The 19,832-nt window shown below is 38.8% G+C and overlaps 1 protein-coding gene across 1 annotated transcript in view; it reads right to left on the bottom strand.

The window, feature by feature from the left end:
- Window positions 1–343: 343 nt before the first annotated feature.
- The window catches only part of ZNF233 (zinc finger protein 233), a 56,835-nt gene continuing 37,346 nt past the window's right edge, over window positions 344–19,832 (bottom strand). Inside the window, 1 exon segment of the mRNA XM_032839024.1 lies at window positions 344–447. Within this exon segment, the coding sequence (XP_032694915.1) occupies window positions 344–447 (104 nt within the window).

The following is a 19,832-nucleotide window of genomic DNA, read 5'->3' as shown; positions in this document are numbered from 1 at the left end:
CCAAGGGAAAGCAGAAGACGACCACACACACAAGTGAAAATGCGGCCCCAGCTGTGGGTCTGGGGGCAGACGTTGTGCCTGACTACAGGCCCTAACCACCAATGAAAGCTTCTCCAGGACAACACAGGGAGAGTGCCCTGCAGTTCTGTGCTACAGCAGCTCTGGAAAATGCCTGGTCTGACTCCGTTTAAGCCCAAGGCAGCCCAAACCAACCCACTAACACCACTTCCCTCAACAGGCAGAGAGAACCACTGCAGATGCCTGAAGGCAAAGCAGCTCAGCCACGGGAACAAAGCCACGGGAACAAAGTATCTCCTGCATATAACACACGCAGGAGATACTATCAAGTTCCAGGTCCTGGTGAACCGGTGACGTTGCACTGTAGGGCCCTTCGTTCTTTCTTCATGAGGCCGCTACTTTCAAGAGCGGGAAACATAACTGACTTTCCTAACACAAAGAAATAGACACAGAATTTGACAAAATGAGGAGACACTGGAATATGTCCCAAGTGAAAGAAGACAAAAATCAAAGAAAGAGAGCTAAGCAAGAGATAAGTAATACACATGTTAGAGAATTAAAGTAGTGGTCATAAAGATACTCACTGGACTTGAGTAAAGACTGGACGACCTCAGTGAGACCCTTAACAAGAGACAGAAAACATAAAAAAGAACCAGAGATGAAAAACTCAGTAACAGAAATTTTAAAAATACACTAGATACAGCACCCGGGTGGCTCAAATGGTTAAGTACCTGCCTTGGGCTCTGGTCACAATCCCAGGGTCCTGGGGTCGAGCCCCACATTGGGCTCTCTGCTCAGCAGGGAGCCTACTTCTCTCTCACACACTCTCACTCACTCTTTCTGGCAAATAAATAAAATCTTTTTTTAAAAATAAAAATTAAAAAAATACACTAGATAGGATGAATAGTAGACATCAGGAAGAAGAACGGATCAGCAACCTGGGAAATGGAGTAATGGAAAGCAATCAAGCTGAACATAAGAGGAAAAAAAAAATAATGAAAAATGCAAATAGATTAAAGGAACTCAGTGACACTATCAAACCTAATAACATTCACATTATTGGGATCCCAGAAGGGAAAAAGGGGGCAGAACATTTATTGGAAGAGATAATAGCTGAAACTCCAAATCTTGGGAAGGAAACAGATATCCAGATGCAGGAGACATAGAGAGGCCCCAACCAAAAGCAACCCAAGGAAGTTCACATCAAAACATATAGTAATAAGAATGGTGAAAGGTAGTAATAAAGAGTTTTAAAAGCAGGAGAAAAGAAAACAGTTACATACAAGTGAAACCCCAGAAATATTCAGCTGATTTTTCGGCAGAAACTTTGCAGTCCGGAAGAGAATGGCATGATATATTCAAAGCACTAAAAGAAAAAAACCTGCAACCAAGAATACTCTATTCAGCAAGACTATCATACAGAATAGAAGGAGAGATAAAGTTTCCTTTCCCATATACACAAAAGCTAAAGGAGTTCATGGCCACTAAACCAGCTCAATTAGAAATGTTAAAGGGGACTACTTGAGTGGAAAGGAAAGACCATAAACAGGAGTAAGAAAAGCAGGAATCACAAAAGGAGAAAAAGTGTATCTATACAAATCAGTCAAGGGATTCACAAAGTATGACACCATAGACCTAAGATGGAGGGACGAGGGGAGTAAAGAATGAGTTCCAACATAAGCAACCATTAACTTAATATAGAATGTTAATATGTAGAGGGTATTATATACAAACAGAATGGTAACCATGAATCAAAAACCAGTAACAGATATGCAAACAATAAAAAGTCAAGTATATCAATAAACAAAGCTAACAGAGAAGACAGCAAGAACAAAAACAACCACAAAACAAGTAACAAATTGGCAATAACTACACAGCTAATCAACAGTTACTTTGAATGTAAATGGACTAAATGCTTCAATCAAAACACAGAGTGAAAGCATCAAAATATTAAAAATAGAACTACCATATGGTCCAACAATTCCACTACTGGGCATTTACCTGAAGAATACAAAAACAGTCATTCAAAAAGATCTATGCGCCCTGTGTTTACTGCAGCATTATATACAATAGCTAAATTATGGAAGCAGTCCAAGTGTCCATTGACTAGTGAATGGATAAAGATGTGGTGTATATATACACACACACATATAATGGAATATTACTTAGCCATAAAAAAGAATGAAATCTTAACATCCGTAACAAATGGATGAATCTAAAAGATAGGAGCCTAAATGAAACAAGTCAGAGAAAGAAAAATACTCTGATTTCACTCAAATGAGGCATTTAACAAAACAAATGATTTTGGCACTATTGTAAAATGGATTCTCTTTCAGTTGCTTCATTATTGTCTTCTAGAAATGCAACAGATTTCTGTATGTTGATTTTGTATCCTGTGACTTCTTGGAATCTGTGTGACAGTTCTAGCAACTTTTTGGTAGACTCTTTTGAGTTTTCTACATAGAGTATCATGTCAGCTGTGAATGGTGGAAGTTTGACTTCTTCCTTGCTGATTTGGATCTCTACTATTTCTTTTTGTTGTGTGAATGCTGAAGCTAGGATTTCCAGTACTATGTTAAATAACGATGGTGAGAGTGGGCATCCCTGTCTTGTTCCTGACCACAGAGGAAAAGATTTCAGTTTTTCCTCACTGAGATGATGTTAGCTGTGGGGTTTTCATACATGCTCTTTATGATGTTGAAGTATGTTCTCTCTATCCCTACTTTGTTGAGGGTTTTTATCAAGAATAGATGCTGTACTTTGTCATGTGCAATTTCTGCATTAATGAAAGGATCATATGGTTCTTATCTCCTGTTAAAGTGGTGCATCATGTGGATTGGTTTGCGAATATTGAACCACACTTGCAACCCAGGAATAAATTCCATTTGGCCATAGTGAATAATATACTGTTGGATTTGGTTTGCTAATATTTTGTTGAGAATTTGTACATCCCTGTTCATCAGGGATATTGGCCTGTAGTTCTCTTTTTTTAGTGAGGTCTTCATCTGGTTTTGGTATCAGGGTAATGCTGGCCTCATAGAATGAATTTAAGTTTTCCTACCATTTCTATTTTTTTGAACAGTTTGGGAAGAACAGGTATTAGCTCTTCTTTAAATGTTTGGTAGAACTCCCTTGTGAAGCCATCTGGCCTTGGACTTTTGGTTTTGGGGATTTTTTTTTTATTACTGATTAAATTTCTTTGCTGGTTATCAGTCTGTTTAAGTTTTCTATTTCTTCCTGTTTCAGTTTTGGTAATTTATTTATTTCTAGGAATTTAACCATTTCTTCCAGTTTTCCCAGTTTGTTGGCATATACTTTTACTTTTCCTTTTATTTCCTGAACCCCCTGGTCTCCAAGTCCTAGTAAACCAACAGTTTCTTCATCTGAAAACTGTGGCTAATGATATTTGTCCTTTCTACCTTAGAAGAGAAATAAAAATTATGCTTAATATAAAAACTTATTAAAAACAGAAAAGGGATAACCTGGAGGGTTTCAAAGTAGTTACATATTGAGCACTCAGTTTTTCATAATATTCTCTAATTCTTAGTATTTCTGTGGTGCTAGTTGTTATTTCTCCTCTCTCATTTGTGACTTTATTTGGGTCCTTACTCTTTTGATAATCGTCTGGCTAGAGGTTTATCAATTTTATTAACTTTTCAAAGAATAAGCTCCAGGTTTCATTGATTTGTTTTTTTTTTAGTTTCTATATCATTTATCATTATATATCATTTATTTCTGCTCCAATCTTTATCATTTCCTTCCTTCTGCTGGCTTTAGGCTTCATTTGTTCTTTTTCTAGCTTCTTTAGGTGTAAGTTTAGGTTGTACCACAAACCATACTATAATGTAGCTAGGAATAAACCTAACCATAGAGGTAAAAGATATGTACTCTGAAAATTATAAAACAATGATGAACGAAAGTGAAGAGGACACAAAAAATGGAAAGACATTCTATGCTTATGGATTGGAAGAATAATTATTAATAAAATCCTGAATGAAAGGGGAGTGATCACAACCACTACCAAGGAAATACACATTTGTTGGAACATATTATGAGCAACTATATGCCAACAAATTAGGAAGAAATGGATACATTCTTGGAAACTTATAACCTACCAAGACTGAAACAAGAAGAGGTATAAAACTGAGCAGACCAATAACCAGCAAGGATACTGAAGCAGTCATCAAAACATCCCCCCCACCAAAACAAGAGTCTGGGGCCAGGGGAATTCTATCAAACATTTAAAGAAGAAATAATACCTATTTTACTGAAGCTGTTTCAAAAAATAGAAATGAAGGGAAATTCCAAACTTGTTCTGAGTTCAACATTCCCTTGATCCCAAAACCAGACAAAGACCCATCAATAAGGAGAATTATAGACCAATATCCCTGATGAACATGGATGCAAAAATACCCAACAAGATATTAGCTAATAGGATCCAACAGTACATTAAAAGGATTATTCACCATGACCAGGTGGGATTTATTCCTGGGATGCAAGGTTGGTCCAACATTTGCAAATCAATCAATGTGATAGAGCACACTAATAAAAGAAAAGAATCATATGATCCTCTCAATTGATGCAGAAAAAAGCATTTGACAAAATACACCATGCTTTCTTAAAACTCTTCAGGGCACCTGGGTGACTCAGTGGGTTAAGCCTCTGCCTTTGGCTCAGGTCATGGTCTCAGGGTCCTGGGATCGAGCCATGCATCGGGCTCTCTGCTCAGCAGGGAGCCTGCTTCCCCCTCTCTCTCTGCCTGCCTCTCTGCCTTCTTGTGATCTATTTCTCTCTGTCAAATAAAAAAAGAAAACCTCTTCAAAGTATAGGGATAGAGGGAACATACCTCAGTATCATAAAAGCCATCTATGAAAAGCCCACAGTGAATATCATTCTCAATGGGGAAAAACTGAGAGCTTTTCCCTTATGGTCAGGAACACGGCAGGGATACTCACTCTCACCACTATTGTTCAACATAACACTAGAAGACCTAGCCTCAGGAATCAGACAAAAAGAAAGAAAAGGCATTCAAATTGTCAAAGAAGAAGTCAAACTCTCTCTTCACAGATGCCATGATACTTTATGTGGAAAACTCAAAAGACTCCATCCCAAAATGCTAGAACTCATAGAGCAATCCAGCAATGTGGCAGGATACCACATCTATGCACAGAAATCAGTTGCATTTCTATATACTATCAATGTGACTGAAGAAAGAGAAATTAAGAAATAAATCCCATTCATAATTGCACAAAAACTGTAAGATACCTAAGAATAAATCTAACCAAAGAGGTAAAAAATCTGTACTCTAGAAACTACAAAACACTGATGAAAGAAATTGAGGAAGACACAAAGAGATGGAAAAACATTCCATGCTCATGGACTGGAAGAATAAACATTGTTAAAATATCTATGCTGCCCAGAGCAACCTACACATTCAATGAAAGCTTATCAAAATACCATCAACATTTTTCAGAGCTGGAACAAACAATCCTAAAGTTTGTATGGAACCAGAAGAGACCCCGAATCTCCAGGGGAACATTGAAAAAGAAAACCAGAGTTGGGGTCATCACAATGCCTGACTTCAAACTCTATTACAAAACTGTGATCATCAAGACAGCATGGTACTGGCACACAGACTTACAGATCAACAGAACCAAACAGAGACCCTCAACTCTGTGGTCAGCTAATCTTGGACAAAGCAAGAAATAATATCCAATGGAAAAAAGATATCTCCTCAATAAATGGTGCTGGAAAATTGGGCAGGAAATATTAAAGGGGACCCTGAGTGGAAAAGAAGGACTGTAAGTGACAGTATGAAGGTAGGAAACACAAAAGCAGGATTGATGAATATTTCCAGGAACCCACAAAAGAAAGGGATGTAAAGTATGATACCACTTACTTAAAATGAGTGTGTGGAGGTGGGTCAAGTAAAGAATGTATTCAAACTTAAATGATCACCAAATTAATATAGACTGCTATATGCAGAAGATATTATATGCAAGCCTAATGGAAACCACAAATCAAAACCAATAAATATACAAAGAACAAAGAGAAAGAAATCTAAATATATCACTAAAGAAAACCCAGCAAACCATGAAAAAGGAAAAGAAAGGATCAGAGAAAGTATTCAGAAACAACCACAAACAAGTGATAAGTGGCAATAAATGTATATATCAATAATTACTTCGTATGTAAATGGACTAAATGCTCCACTCAAAAGACAGGGTGACAGGATGGATAAACAAGATCCATCTATATGTTGCTTAAGGAGACTCATTTTAGACCTAAAGACATCAGCAGATTGAAGGTGAAGGGCTAGAAAAACATTTGTCATGCAAATGGACATCGAAAGAAAGCTGGAGTAGCCAAATTATGCTGGATAAACTAGACTTTAAAACAAAGACTATAACAAAAGACAAAGAAGGATACAATATAATAGCAAAGGGAATAATCCAACAAGAGGATATAACAATTTTAAGTATTTTTGTACTCAACGAAGGAGCACACGAATACATAAATCAATAACAAAATAATCAATAGTAATATGGTGATGATAGGGGACTTTAACACCACACTTCCATCGATGGACAGATCATCCAATCAGAAAATCGACAAGGAAACAATGGCTTTCAATGAAACAATGAACCAGGTGGATTTAACAGATGTATTTAGAACATTCTATCCTAAAACAGCAGAATACATATTTTCAAGCGCCCTGGAATATCCTCCGGAGATTACCCATTAGACCACAAAACAGGTCTTAACAAATTCAAAAAGATGGAAGTCATCCCATGCATTTTTTGTATCCTGACACTTTATTGAATTCACTTATTAGTTCATCTTGTTGCAAATGGCAAGATTTCATTCTTTTTGATGGCTGAGCAATATTACACACACACACACACACACACACACACACACACACACACCGTATCTTCTCTACCCATTTATCAGTTGATGGACATTTGGGCTCTTTCCATAGTTTGGCTATTGTTGATAACGCTGCTATAAACATCAGGGTGCATGTGCCCCTTCAAATCATTATTTTTGTATCCTTTGGATAAATACCTACTAGTGCAGTTGCTAGATCATAGAGTAGTTCTGTTTTTTTTTTAATTTATTTATTTGACAGAGATCACAGAGAGAGAGGAGGAAGCAGGCCCCCTGCTGAGCAGAGAGCCCAATGCGGGGCTCGATCCCAAGACCCTGGGATCATGACCTGAGCCGAAGGCAGAGGCTTAACCCACTGAGCCACCCAGGCGCCCCGAGTAGTTCTATTTTTAACTTTTTGAGGAACCTCTATACTGTTTTCCACAGTGGCTGTAGCAGTTTGCATTTCCATCAATAGTGTAAGAGGGCTCCCCTTTCTCTGCACCGTTGCCAAAAGCTGTTGTTTTCTGTGTTAATTTTGGTCATTCTGACAGGTGCGAGGTGGTAGCTCATTGTGGTTTTGATAGTTATTTTTTTTAAAGATTTTAAAAAACTCAAAAGACTCCATCCCAAAATGCTAGAGGTCACAAGTAGGCAGAGAGGCAGGCAGAGAGACAGAGGATGAAGCAGGCTCCCTGCTGAGCAGAGAGCCCAATGCAGGGCTCAATCCCAGGACCCTGGGATCATGACCGAGCTGAAGGCAGAGGCTTTAACCCACTGAGCCACCCAGGTGCCTCTCATTGTGGTTTTGATTGTATTTCCCTATGATGAGTTAAAATGCATTGTTGGATTTGGTTTGCCAGTATTTTGTTGAGGATTTTTGCATCTATGTTCATTAAAGATATTGACCTATAGTTCTTTTTTGTAATGTCTTTCTCTGGTTTTGTTGTCAAGGTAATGGTGGTCTCAAAGAATGAATTTGCGAGTTTTCCTTTCTCTTCTTTGAAGAGGGGGAAAAAACAGATGTGTTTTGCATCTGTTGAAAACAGATACAAATTAGTAAAAAAAAAAATCTAGAGCATCTGTATAATTATAAGAATAGATTTTAGAACAAAAAATAATAGGTATAAAGATATCCCCCAAAATAAAGGGGTAAATTTATTAAGAATATATAACCACTTAAATGTGTATACACCTACTTAGGATAGAAATTAAAGATATTGACACAGCCACAGTTGGAGTTGTAGACTTCCAAGCTCTCTTCTTTGTAAACAACAGAACAAGTGAATAGATAATTTGTAAGGACATGGAGAACCTGAATACCTCTATCAACCAACTCGACATAAGCACCATTTTTAGATCACTCCACTCAATGGCAGAATACCAATTCCTTTCATGTACACTGCTACTTTCAAAAGAGTTGAAATCATAAATAAGATGGGATGGGGTGCCTGGGTGGCTCAGTCATTAAGCGTCTGCCTTCAGCTTAGGTCATGATCCCAGGGTCCTGGGATCAAGCCCCATGTCAGGCTCCCTGCTTCTCCCTCTCCCACACCCCCTGCTTGTGTTCCCTCTCTCACTTTGTCTCTCTGTCAAATAAGTAAATAAAATCTTGGGGGAAAAAGAGATGGGATAAAAAAGAAATCACAAGGGTAAACTAAAACACAAAAGGAGTTTATGCAATTAAAATGGTTCAAGAGGGGCGCGTGGGTGGTTCAGTGGGTTAAAGTCTCTGCCTTCGGCTCAGGTCATGATACCAGAGTCTGGGATCGAGTCCCAGGCTCTCTGCTCAGTAGGAAGCCTGCTTCCCCCTCTCTCTCTGCCTGCCTCTCCGCCTACTTGTGATCTCTGTCAAATAAATAAATAAATAGTGGTGCAAGAATTTAGAACATGAGGTGTTTATATTGAAATAGAAGAAATCGAGAACCTAAGCTTTCACATCCAGATACTAGAAAAGGAAAAGTCAATTAAACCCAAAGTTTAATTTGGAAATATAATTAAGTAGAAATCATGAAACAAAAACAGAAGCCGAATGAAGAAAAATTAGTAAAATAAAAATTTTGATTGTGTATATGTATGTATGTATGTGTGTGTGTATGTGTATATATACATATATATACACACACATATATATAATGGAATACCACCCAGCCTCAAAAAAGAATAAAATCTTGACATTTACAACAACAAAAAATTTTCATTCTTTGACAAGACCAATAACATCAAATCTGCAGCCAGTCTAATTAGGAAGAAAGAGATAAGATCAAAACTATCAATATCAGGAATGAGAGTGAGCATTATTAGAGATATTAAAGCCATTAAAAGATAAAATATTATGAACACCTTTGTACCCATAAAACCCAGATGAAAAGTTCCTTGAAAGATATAAAATATCCGTTAAAAAACTAACAACATAGAGCTATTCTATTCCTATATTTATAAAATGGAAATCTATAGTTAAATGTATTCCTTAAAATACAAAGGAAAAAAAAAACCACACTAAAAATTCAAGTCTCTGATTGCAACATGGGTGGATTCTACCAAAGAGTTAAATTAATACTAATTCTATATAAAGTCTTCTGGAGAATTGGAGGAAATTCTTTCCCATTCATTTTATAAAGCCAGCATTTCTTTGAAATCCAAATCAGACAAAGATACTACGAGAATGGCAAAATGTATTTTTTGCACACTAAAGGAAAGCATCAATAAAACATAAAGGAAATCTAGTGAATTGGAGAACATGATTGCAAATGATACGTCTGATAAAAGGTTAATATCCAAAATATATAAAGCACTCCTACAACTCAATGCCAAAAACACAAAAAATCTAATTAAAATGGACAGAACCCTGAATAGACATTTTTTTCAAAGAAGACAAACAGATGGCAAATGGACACATGAAAATATGTTCAACATCACTAATCATCAAGGAAATGTAAATCAAAACCACAATGAGATCTGGAGGCTAGAAGTTGCACATTTTCTAAGTGCTGGAAAAAACAAAAAACTCATCTTCAAATTATATATCCAGCAAAACTATCCTTCAGGATGAAAGAAAAATAGAGACATCCTCAGATGAAGGAAAACAAAGAATTTGTTTCTAGTGACCTACCTTTAAATAGTGGCAGAAAAAAATTTCAAACAAAGGAAATGGTAATAGGAATCTACTAGGTAGATTCCTATTACCATTACCTAATCTATTACCTATACCTATTACCATTACCTAATCTAATAGGTAAAAGGAATCTTAGAATATAAGAACAACAACAAAAGGAACAGAAATATGACTTATCAAACTCAATACCCGAAAAACAAATGATTCAGTCAAGAAATAGGCAGAAGACTTAAAGAGATATTTCTCCAAAGAAAACATGCAAATGGCCAACAGACACATGAAAAAATGCTCCACATCACTCGACATCAGGGAAATACAAATCAAAACCACAGTGAGATACCACTTCACACCAGTCAGAATGGCTAAAATTAACAAGTTAGGAAAGAAAAAATGTTGGTGAGGATGTGGATAAAGGAGAACCCTCCTACACTGTTGGTGGGAATGCAAGCTGGGGCAGCCACTCTGGAGAACAGGATGGAGGTTCCTTAAGAAGTTAAAAAATGGAGCAATTTGCAACCCAGCAATTGCAGTACTGGTATTTACCCCCAAAGATAATAAATGTAGTGATCTGAAGGGGCACAGAACCCCCATGTTTACAGCAGCAATGTCCACAATAGCTAAACCGTGGAAAGAGCTGAGATGTCCATCCTCAGATGAATGGATAAAGAAGATGCAGGTTGTGTGTGTGTGTGCACATGCACACACGTATGCACAGACATATAAAATATAGAATATTAGTCATCAAAAAAGGTGAAAATCTTACCATTTACATCAACATGGGTAGAACTGGAGGAGATTATTCTGAGTGAAATGAGTCCATCAGAGAAAGACAATTATCATATGGTTTCACTCATGGGTGGAACATAAAGAATAGTGCTGAAGATCATAGGGGAAGGGAGGAAAAACTGAACAGGAAGAAGTCAGAGAGGGAGACAAACCATAAGAGAAAACTCATGACTCTGGGAAACAAACTGAGGGTTGCAGAAGGGGAGGTGGGTGGGGTGTGGGGTAACTGGGGGATGGGCACTACGGAGGGCACATGCCCTGATGTTATATGCAACTGATGAATTACTGAACTCTACATCTGAAACTAATGATATATGTTGCCTAACTGAATTTAAAAAAAGGAAAAATGGCCACATTCAGTAGATAATCTTCCTGAGTTTTATAAAACATATTAGATGATTGAAACAAATACCATATCACCACCTGATACTCAAGACAATGATATTTAAAAGTAGGGAAGGCAAAAGAATTTAAGTGGAAGTCAGTCTTCCACACTTCAACATAAGAGCCAAAGCAACCATTAAAAAAAAAAAAAAAACCAAAGAGATATACTTAAAAACCCTGTAAATAAACCAGTATCCTAAAGCTCCAAATATCTATACTTTTGCGTACATTTAACTATATGATGGGGATTCTGCCCATCATATAGTTAAATGTACGTAAAAGTATAAAGTCGTTCAGGCAAAAGTCCTGGACGTGGTGCCACCTCATTCCAGCTGGATTTCTATCTGAATCCAACTGGGAATATAGATCATGAGAGCTAATTGGGTCTCAATTTCCACATTTTTGAAATACCAGTGGCTGGAAAGGTAGATCTGTAAAGCCAACTGGACCATGTGTAGTGCTAAAATTCGATTATTCCATAAATTCCCAGTCTCCCTTTTTCCCATCCACCCTGTGTTATTCCTGATGACTTGGAGGTCTCTAAAAGTGCTCTGAAAACTATAGGAAAGTGTACAAACAAAATGGTATTTGTAGGACACATTCAAGGCTCTTACAGATCCTGAGGTGGAGAGAAGAAGTGAGAAGGGCCGGAGACTTCAGTGTCACATGTACTATTGGAACATGGGCAGTTTTCCACCAAAGGAATCATTCATTGCCTTCCCACAAAGGGTAGAGAACAGAAGCAAGCAAGGCAGATTTGACCATTTACCGCTGTTCATTTAGCATCCTTCTGGGATCAACCTATATGAAATCTATGAAACTAAATAAATTATGTCCAAATTGGCCAATACCTATCACAGTACACCAACCCAACATACTTCTTCCTCAGCTCACCATGCTACCCTATCCTCTTGACATAAACAGTCCAAAGGTAATTCACCTTTGGAAGTACTAGGTTATGTATGGATGGTTTGGTATGTTAGACAAAGAAATTTAAAACAAAAATATGCCCTCATCATGTTTTATAGATATGTATAAACACCTTAATATTTTTAAATATTAAAAAAAAGAATATCCTCTACATTATTTTAGCCTCTACTAGACATGCAAGTGTATCTTTTTTTTTTTTTAAGATTTATTTATTTATTTATTTGACAGAGAATGAGATCACAAGTAGGCAGAGAGGCAGGCAGAGAGAGAGGAGGAAGCAGGCTCCCCGCGGAGCAGAGAGTCCGATGCGGGGCTAGATCCCAGGACCCTGGGATCATGACCCGAGCCAAAGGCAGAGGCTTAACCCACTGAGCCACCCAGGCGCCCCGATCTTTTCTGTTTTTAATGCCAACCCAATATATGCCAAAATGGTCCCCTCAAAAAATTATGTAATAAAAGCACACATTCCAAGAAAACAAACCAAGAAGTATCCCCTTACACCTGTCAGAAAGGCCATTATCAAAAAGAAAGAACAAGTGTTGGCAAAGACATGGAGAAAAAGGAGTTCTTGGTCGCTCTTGGTGGGAATGTAAACTGGTGCAGCCACTGTGGGGAATGGTATGGAGGTTCCTCAAAAAATTAAAAATAGAAATACCATATGACCCAGCAACTGCTGGTTTTCATGCAAACAAATGAAAATGCTGATTCAAAAAGATACATGCACCCTTACAACAGCTAAGATGTGGAAACAACCCAAATGTCCATCAACAGATGAGCAGATAAAGAAGATGTGGTGTGTGTGTATATTTCATATTTATGTACACATATACACATATATATTTATATGTATAAATGGAATATTTACATTTGGAACAGAGCATATACTTGAAATGGAATATTACTAACCTCAGAAGAATGAAATAGGGGCATCTGGGTGGCTCAGTCAGTTAAGCATCTGGCTTTGGCTCAGGTCATGATCCCAGGGTCCTGGGATCCAGTCCCACATCAGGCTCCCGGCTCAATGGGGAGTCTGATTCTCTCTCTCCCTCTGCCTCTCCCCACCCCCTAATAGTGTTCTCTCTCAAATAAATAAAAAAGAAACTAATGAATTGCTGAACACTAAATCAAAAACTAATGATGTAATACAGGTCAGCTAGTTGAACATAATAAAAATATAAATAAATAAATAAAGTCTTATATACAATGGATTATTATGCCTCCATCAGAAAGGATGAACACCCAACTTTTGCATCAATATGGATGGGACTGGAAGAGATTGTGCTGAATGAAATCAGTCAAGCAGAGAGAGTCAATTATCATACGGTTTCATTTACCTGTGGACCATAAGGAATAACATGGAGGACATCAGGAGAAGGAAAGAAAAACTGAATTGGGGGAAATCAGAGGGGGAGGTGAAGCATGAGAGACTGTGGACTCTGAGAAACAAATTGAGGGTTTTGGAGGGGAGGGGGTGGGGGGATGGGTGAGCCTGGTGGTGGGTATTAAGGAGAGCATGTATTGCATGGAGCACTGGGCGTGGTGCATAAACAATGAATCTTGGAACACTGAAAAAATTAAAACCTTTTTCTGGATCAATTAAAGGGGAACAAAAAAATTAGAAAATCACATCCAGCAATATTTAAAACAATAAATTCATGACCAAGTGGGGGATAATTCAGGGAATGCAATATTAGTTTGACACTTAAAATTATATCAATATAATTCACCATGTTAATAAGACTAAAAAGAATGACCACATGGCCATTTTATAGCTATAAAATTCAACACCCATTAATGATTAACATTCTCCATTAACTATGAATAGAAAGGAATGCCCTCTGACAAAGGGATTTATAAAAACTCTACAGCTGGGACACCTGGGTGGCTCAGTCAGTTAAGCGGGTGGCCGGCTGCCTTTGGTTCAGGTCATAATCCTGGAGTTCCAGGATAAAGCCCTGTGTCTGTCTCCCTTCTCAGTGCGGAGTCTGCTTCTCCCTTTCCTTCTGCTCCTTCCCCTGCTTATGCTCTCTCTCTTGTTCTCTCTCTCAAATAAAATCTTTAAAAAAAAAGAAAAAACCTCTACAACTAATATCATACTAAATATTGAAAGAATGAATGCTAAGTTTGAGAACTAGGCAAAGATGTCCAGTTTTACCACTTCCATTCAATATTGGACTTGAGATCCAAGTTATTATAAAAACTAACAAGTGTACAAAGTAGAAAGAAACAAAGCTATTGACAGAGGACACCGTCATCTACTATTTTAAAATCCAGTGTACTAATGACGGAGTAGTCAAGTATGGTAAAGTCAACAGATCAGGAAACCACTGCCACCAAAAAGATACAGGCAGTAACATCTTGGTGAATTTGGTGGGGGGTCAAAGTGGCAGATCTGACTGTTATGTTCTGGGAGGTTATAAACTGACAGTTTGATAAAGTATATGTAAAAATTAGTGGTATTTGTGTGTGACCAATGGGAAGGAGTCCTGCAGCAAATATTCTATGTCATATGGCCTGATTTGAGTGTATGTTGCTCATAAGGCAAGCTATTGCTAAATGAAATATCCATCATTAGCCCATAGGCAAGTCTTCTAATTTGGCCAACTACTCAGGGCTTTTTACCTTAATTGTTGGATTGGTTAGTGATAGTCAAGGTGTTTAGATGGGGCTTGTGTTAACCAAACTTCACAGCATGCAAGCTTCAGCATTTACCATGTGTGGCTGAAACTGGTTTACATGGAGGGTTTGAGCCTCCTGGTTGCAAACCAATGAATGCATCCAAATCAATAGTAACCAGACCAACAATCAACACAATGGTGTGTGGCTGCGTTGGATAGGCTTTGTCGTAGGATGCTGAGATTCCTTGCTATGCATTATTCTTACCATGTCTGATTTCATCATTATGGGATATGGCATTGCCATGGCCTGAATTGTGTCCACCGACCCAAACAAATTCATACTTTGAGTCCTGATACCAGTACTTCTGGATTTGACTATATTTGCAAATACGGTTTTTAAAGAGGTGATGGGGTTAAAATGAAGTCTTTGGGGATGGACCTTAATCCAATCTGACAGGTGTCCTTGTAAGAGGGGGAAACTTGGACACACAAAGAGACAGCCAGTGCGCTCAGCACAAAGAGAAGACAGTTGTGAAGACGCAGCAAGAAGGCACCATCTCCAAGTCCAGGAGGGGGGCCTCAAAAGCAGCAAACCTGCCCACACCTTGATCTTGGACTTCCAGCCTCTAGAGAAAATAAGTTTCTGTTGTTTAAGCTACTCAGTCTGTGGTATTTCATTAATCCTAGCCCTAGCAAACTAATACAGTGTTGATTTTATGATGTCCAAGAGCAGTATTTACTGGGTGAAGTTTTCGGTCTCCTTTTCTGGCAATCCACATGGACAACGGCCCTGGAACATGAATTTTCCAAAGCGGATCAGAGGGAGAACAGATCCACACATTTTAACCCGAATATTCAGGAAAGTTTTTTATTTGGGGTGGTGGAAGTTTAGGCTCAAATGGGTCCCAGGAAAGTACCTTCCATCTGGTTTCCAGCCCTCATGGAATGGGGGCAAGATCAAGAATTTATGAAGACAGAAACAGACCTTACTAAAGGGACTCATACATAATGAGTCTTTATATACATACATAGAAGACCTAACATTAAATATAGGAAAGGGTGAGGAAAATATTTTTTTATGTTGGTGTGAGTCTGCTAAGGAGTCTTGAATTAAGAGAAATTAAGATGTGGGACAAGATATAGACCCATTTAGGGGTCCATTTGCTGGGCTGCAATTTAAATAGGCATTATTTGGGGTCACCAGTAGGTCTCTTAATTAAACTATCTGGGACCTAGGAGAAACATAAAAGTTTCATCAATGCCTTTTCCTAGACCTAGCAATGCCTATTTGGGGAAGTGAAATGTGTGCCTTGGTAATTATCAGTAATTTCTGGAATTCTGAAGATGAAAAGGATTGTCTTAGCAAGGCCATGTCTTAGGGCTTTAGAGTATGTAGAGACATATGGAAATGGATTTAGATTTTGGGTATCTGAGGCAAGAGAGTCCCAGAGTCCTTTATCCTGGTGGGGGGGCAATTTTTAGGCAATGGTCCAATAGATGGTGATAAATGTGAAGATGGGCCATTTGTTGGCCAGAGCATTGGCGCTAAATGACCACCTAAGGTTTGGTCAATAGTGTTTATCAGGGACATCCTGGCTAAGGGATAGAAAGCAGCAACATTCGACTGAGTTCCATATGGTGGTTCTTTTGAAAAGGAATGAAGTTGGAAGACTCATACACCTAATTTCAGGACTTACTCTAAAATTACAGCAGTCAAGACAGGTTGCTATTAGCATGGAAATAAATATGCAACTCATCGCAATAGAAAATATGTAACTAGTCCCACACATACTGTCAGTTCACTTTTGACAAAGGTACCAAGGGAATTCAATAGAGAAAGGGCAGTCTTTGAACAAATTGTACTGAAATAAACAACTATATGTCAAGATCTATGAGTCCTCATCCTTTGCACCATATTTATGAAACTACTAAGAATACACCATACACACACACACACGCGCGCTCACACACACACACACGCATACACACAACAGAATACTATGCAGCCATCAAAAGAAATGAAATCTTGCCATTTGCAAGGACATGGATGGAACTAGAGGGTATTACGCTGAGCGAAATAATCAGAGAAAGAGAATTATCATATGATCTCTCTGATATGAGGAATTTGAGAGGCAAAGTGAGGGTTTCGGAGGTAGGGAAGGAAAAAATGAAACAAGATGGGATCAGGAGGGAGACAAACCATAAGAGACTCTTAATCTCATGAAACAAACAGAGTTGCCAGGGTGGGGGGGGAAGGGGGGTAGGGAGAGGGTGGTTGGGTTATGGGCATTGGGGAGGGTATATGCTATGGTGAGTGCTGTGAAGTGTGTAAGCCTGATGATTCACAGACCTGTATCCCTGGGGCTAATAATACATTATATGTTAATAAAAAACAAATAAAAAGCTATTGCCAAAAAAAATTACACCATAGACTTACATGTAAAACTAAGGATATAAAACTTTTATAAGAAAATGTGGGAGAGGGGGAGGAGTCAAGATGGCGGAGAAGTAGCAGCTGAGACTACTTCAGGTATTGGGAGATCAGCTAGATAGCTTATCTAAAGATTGCAAACACCTACAAATCCAACGGGAGATCGAAGAGAAGAAGAACAGCAATTCTAGAAACAGAAAATCAACCACTTTCTGAAAGGTAGGACTGGCGGAGAAGTGAATCCAAAGCGACGGGAAGATAGACCCCGGGGGAAGGGCCGGCTCCCGGCAAGCGGCAGAGCAACGGAGCACAAAATCAGGACTTTTAAAAGTCTGTTCCGCTGAGGGACATCGCTCCAGAGGCTTAACCGGGGGGAAGCCCACACGGAGTCAGCGTGGCCTCAGGTCCCGCAGGGTCACAGAAGGATCGGGGGTGTCTGAGTATCACGTAGATTACAGGTATCAGAACGGGGAAGCCGGCTACAGAGACGGAGCCGAGGAGTGAGCTCTCAGCTCGGGGTTACCTTGAACCGGTCGCAGGCTCGGTCAGCTCGGAGCGCGGCCGGAGGCCAGGGTGACGGGAGTAATTGGGCGCTGTTCCCTGAGGGCGCACTGAGGAGTGGGGCCCCGAGCTCTTGGCTCCTCCGGGCCGGAGACTGGGAGGCCGCCATCTTCATTCCCGTCCTCCGGACTCTACGGAAAGCGCTCAGGGAACAAAAGCTCCCGAAAGCAAACCCGAGCGGATTACTCAGCCCGGGCCCTGGTAAGGGCGGTGCGACTCCGCCTGGGGCAAAGACACTTGAGAGTCACTACAACAGGCCCCTCCCCCAGAAGATCAACAAGAAATCCAGCCAGGACCAAGTTCACCTACCAAGGAGTGCAGTTTCAATACCAAGGAGAGCAGCAGAATTCCAGAGGAGGAGAAAGAAAGCACAGAACTCATGGCTTTCTCCCCATGATTCTTTAGCCTTGCAGTTAATTTATTTTTTTTTCTTTTTCAATTTTTTTTCTCTTCTTCTGCTAAATTTTTTTAACTTTTACCCTTTTCTTTTTTAACGTTTTTTAACTAGTTTATCTAATATATATATATTTTTTTCCTTTTTATATTTTTTCTTTATTCGTTTTCTTCTTTTAATTGTTTCTTTTTTTTTTCTTTCTGAACCTCTTTTATCCCCTTTCTCCCCCCTCATGATTTGGGATCTCTTCTGATTTGGTTAAAGCATATTTTCCGGGGGTTGTTGCCACCCTTTTAGTATTTTACGTGCTCCTTCATATACTCTTATCTGGACAAAATGACAAGGCGGAAAAATTCACCACAAAAAAAAAGAACAAGAGACAGTACCAAAGGCTAGGGACCTAATCAATACAGACATTGGTAATATGTCAGATCTAGAGTTCAGAATGACAATTCTCAAGGTTCTAGCCGGGCTTGAAAAAGGCATGGAAGATATTAGAGAAACCCTCTCTGGAGAGATAAAAGCCCTTTCTGGAGAAATAAAAGAACTAAAATCTAACCAAGTTGAAATCAAAAAAGCTATTAATGAGGTGCACTCAAAAAATGGAGGCTCTCACTGCTAGGATAAATGAGGCAGAAGAAAAAATTAGCGATATAGAAGACCAAATGACAGAAAATAAAGAAGCTGAGCAAAAGAGGGACAAACAGCTACTGGACCACAAGGGGAGAATTTGAGAGATAAGTGACACCATAAGACGAAACAACATTAGAATAATTGGGATTCCAGAAGAAGAAGAAAGAGAGAGGGGAGCAGAAGGTATATTGGAGAGAATTATTGGAGAGAATTTCCCCAATATGGCAAAGGGAACAAGCATCAAAATCCAGGAGGTTCAGAGAACCCCCCTCAAAATCAATAAGAATAGGTCCACACCCCGTCACCTAATAGTAAAATGTACAAGTCTTAGGGACAAAGAGAAAATCCTGAAAGCAGCCCGGGAAAAGAAGTCTGTAACATACAATGGTAAAAATATTAGATTGGCAGCAGACTTATCCACAGAGATCTGGCAGGACAGAAAGAGCTGGCATGATATATTCAGAGCACTAAACGACAAAAACATGCAGCCAAGAATACTATATCCAGCTAGGCTATCATTGAAAATAGAAGGAGAGATTAAAAGCTTCCAGGACAAACAAAAACTGAAAGAATTTGCAAACACCAAACCAGCTCTACAGGAAATATTGAAAGGGGTCCTCTAAGCAAAGAGAGACCCTAAAAGTAGTAGATCAGAAAGGAACAGACAATATACAATAACAGTCACCTTACAGGCAATACAATGGCACTAAATTCATATCTCTCAATAGTTACCCTGAATGTTAATGGGCTAAATGCCCCAATCAAAAGACACAGGGTATCAGAATGGATTAAAAAACAAAACCCATCTATATGTTGCCTACAAGAAACTCATTTTAAAGCCGAAGACACCTCCAGATTTAAAGTGAGGGGGTGGAAAAGAATTTACCATGCTAATGGACATCAGAAGAAAGCAGGAGTGGCAATCCTTATATCAGATCAATTAGATTTTAAGCCAAAGACTATAATAAGAGATGAGGAAGGACACTATATCATACTCAAAAGATCTGTCCAACAAGAAGATCTAACAATTTTAAATATCTATGCCCCTAACGTGGGAGCAGCCAACTATATAAACCAATTAATAACAAAATC

This window comes from Lontra canadensis, unplaced genomic scaffold, assembly GCF_010015895.1.
Source record: "Lontra canadensis isolate GAN:19392208 unplaced genomic scaffold, GSC_riverotter_1.0 scaffold107, whole genome shotgun sequence".
Taxonomy (NCBI): Eukaryota; Metazoa; Chordata; class Mammalia; order Carnivora; family Mustelidae; genus Lontra; species Lontra canadensis.
This window is presented reverse-complemented; position numbering and strand designations above follow the sequence as displayed.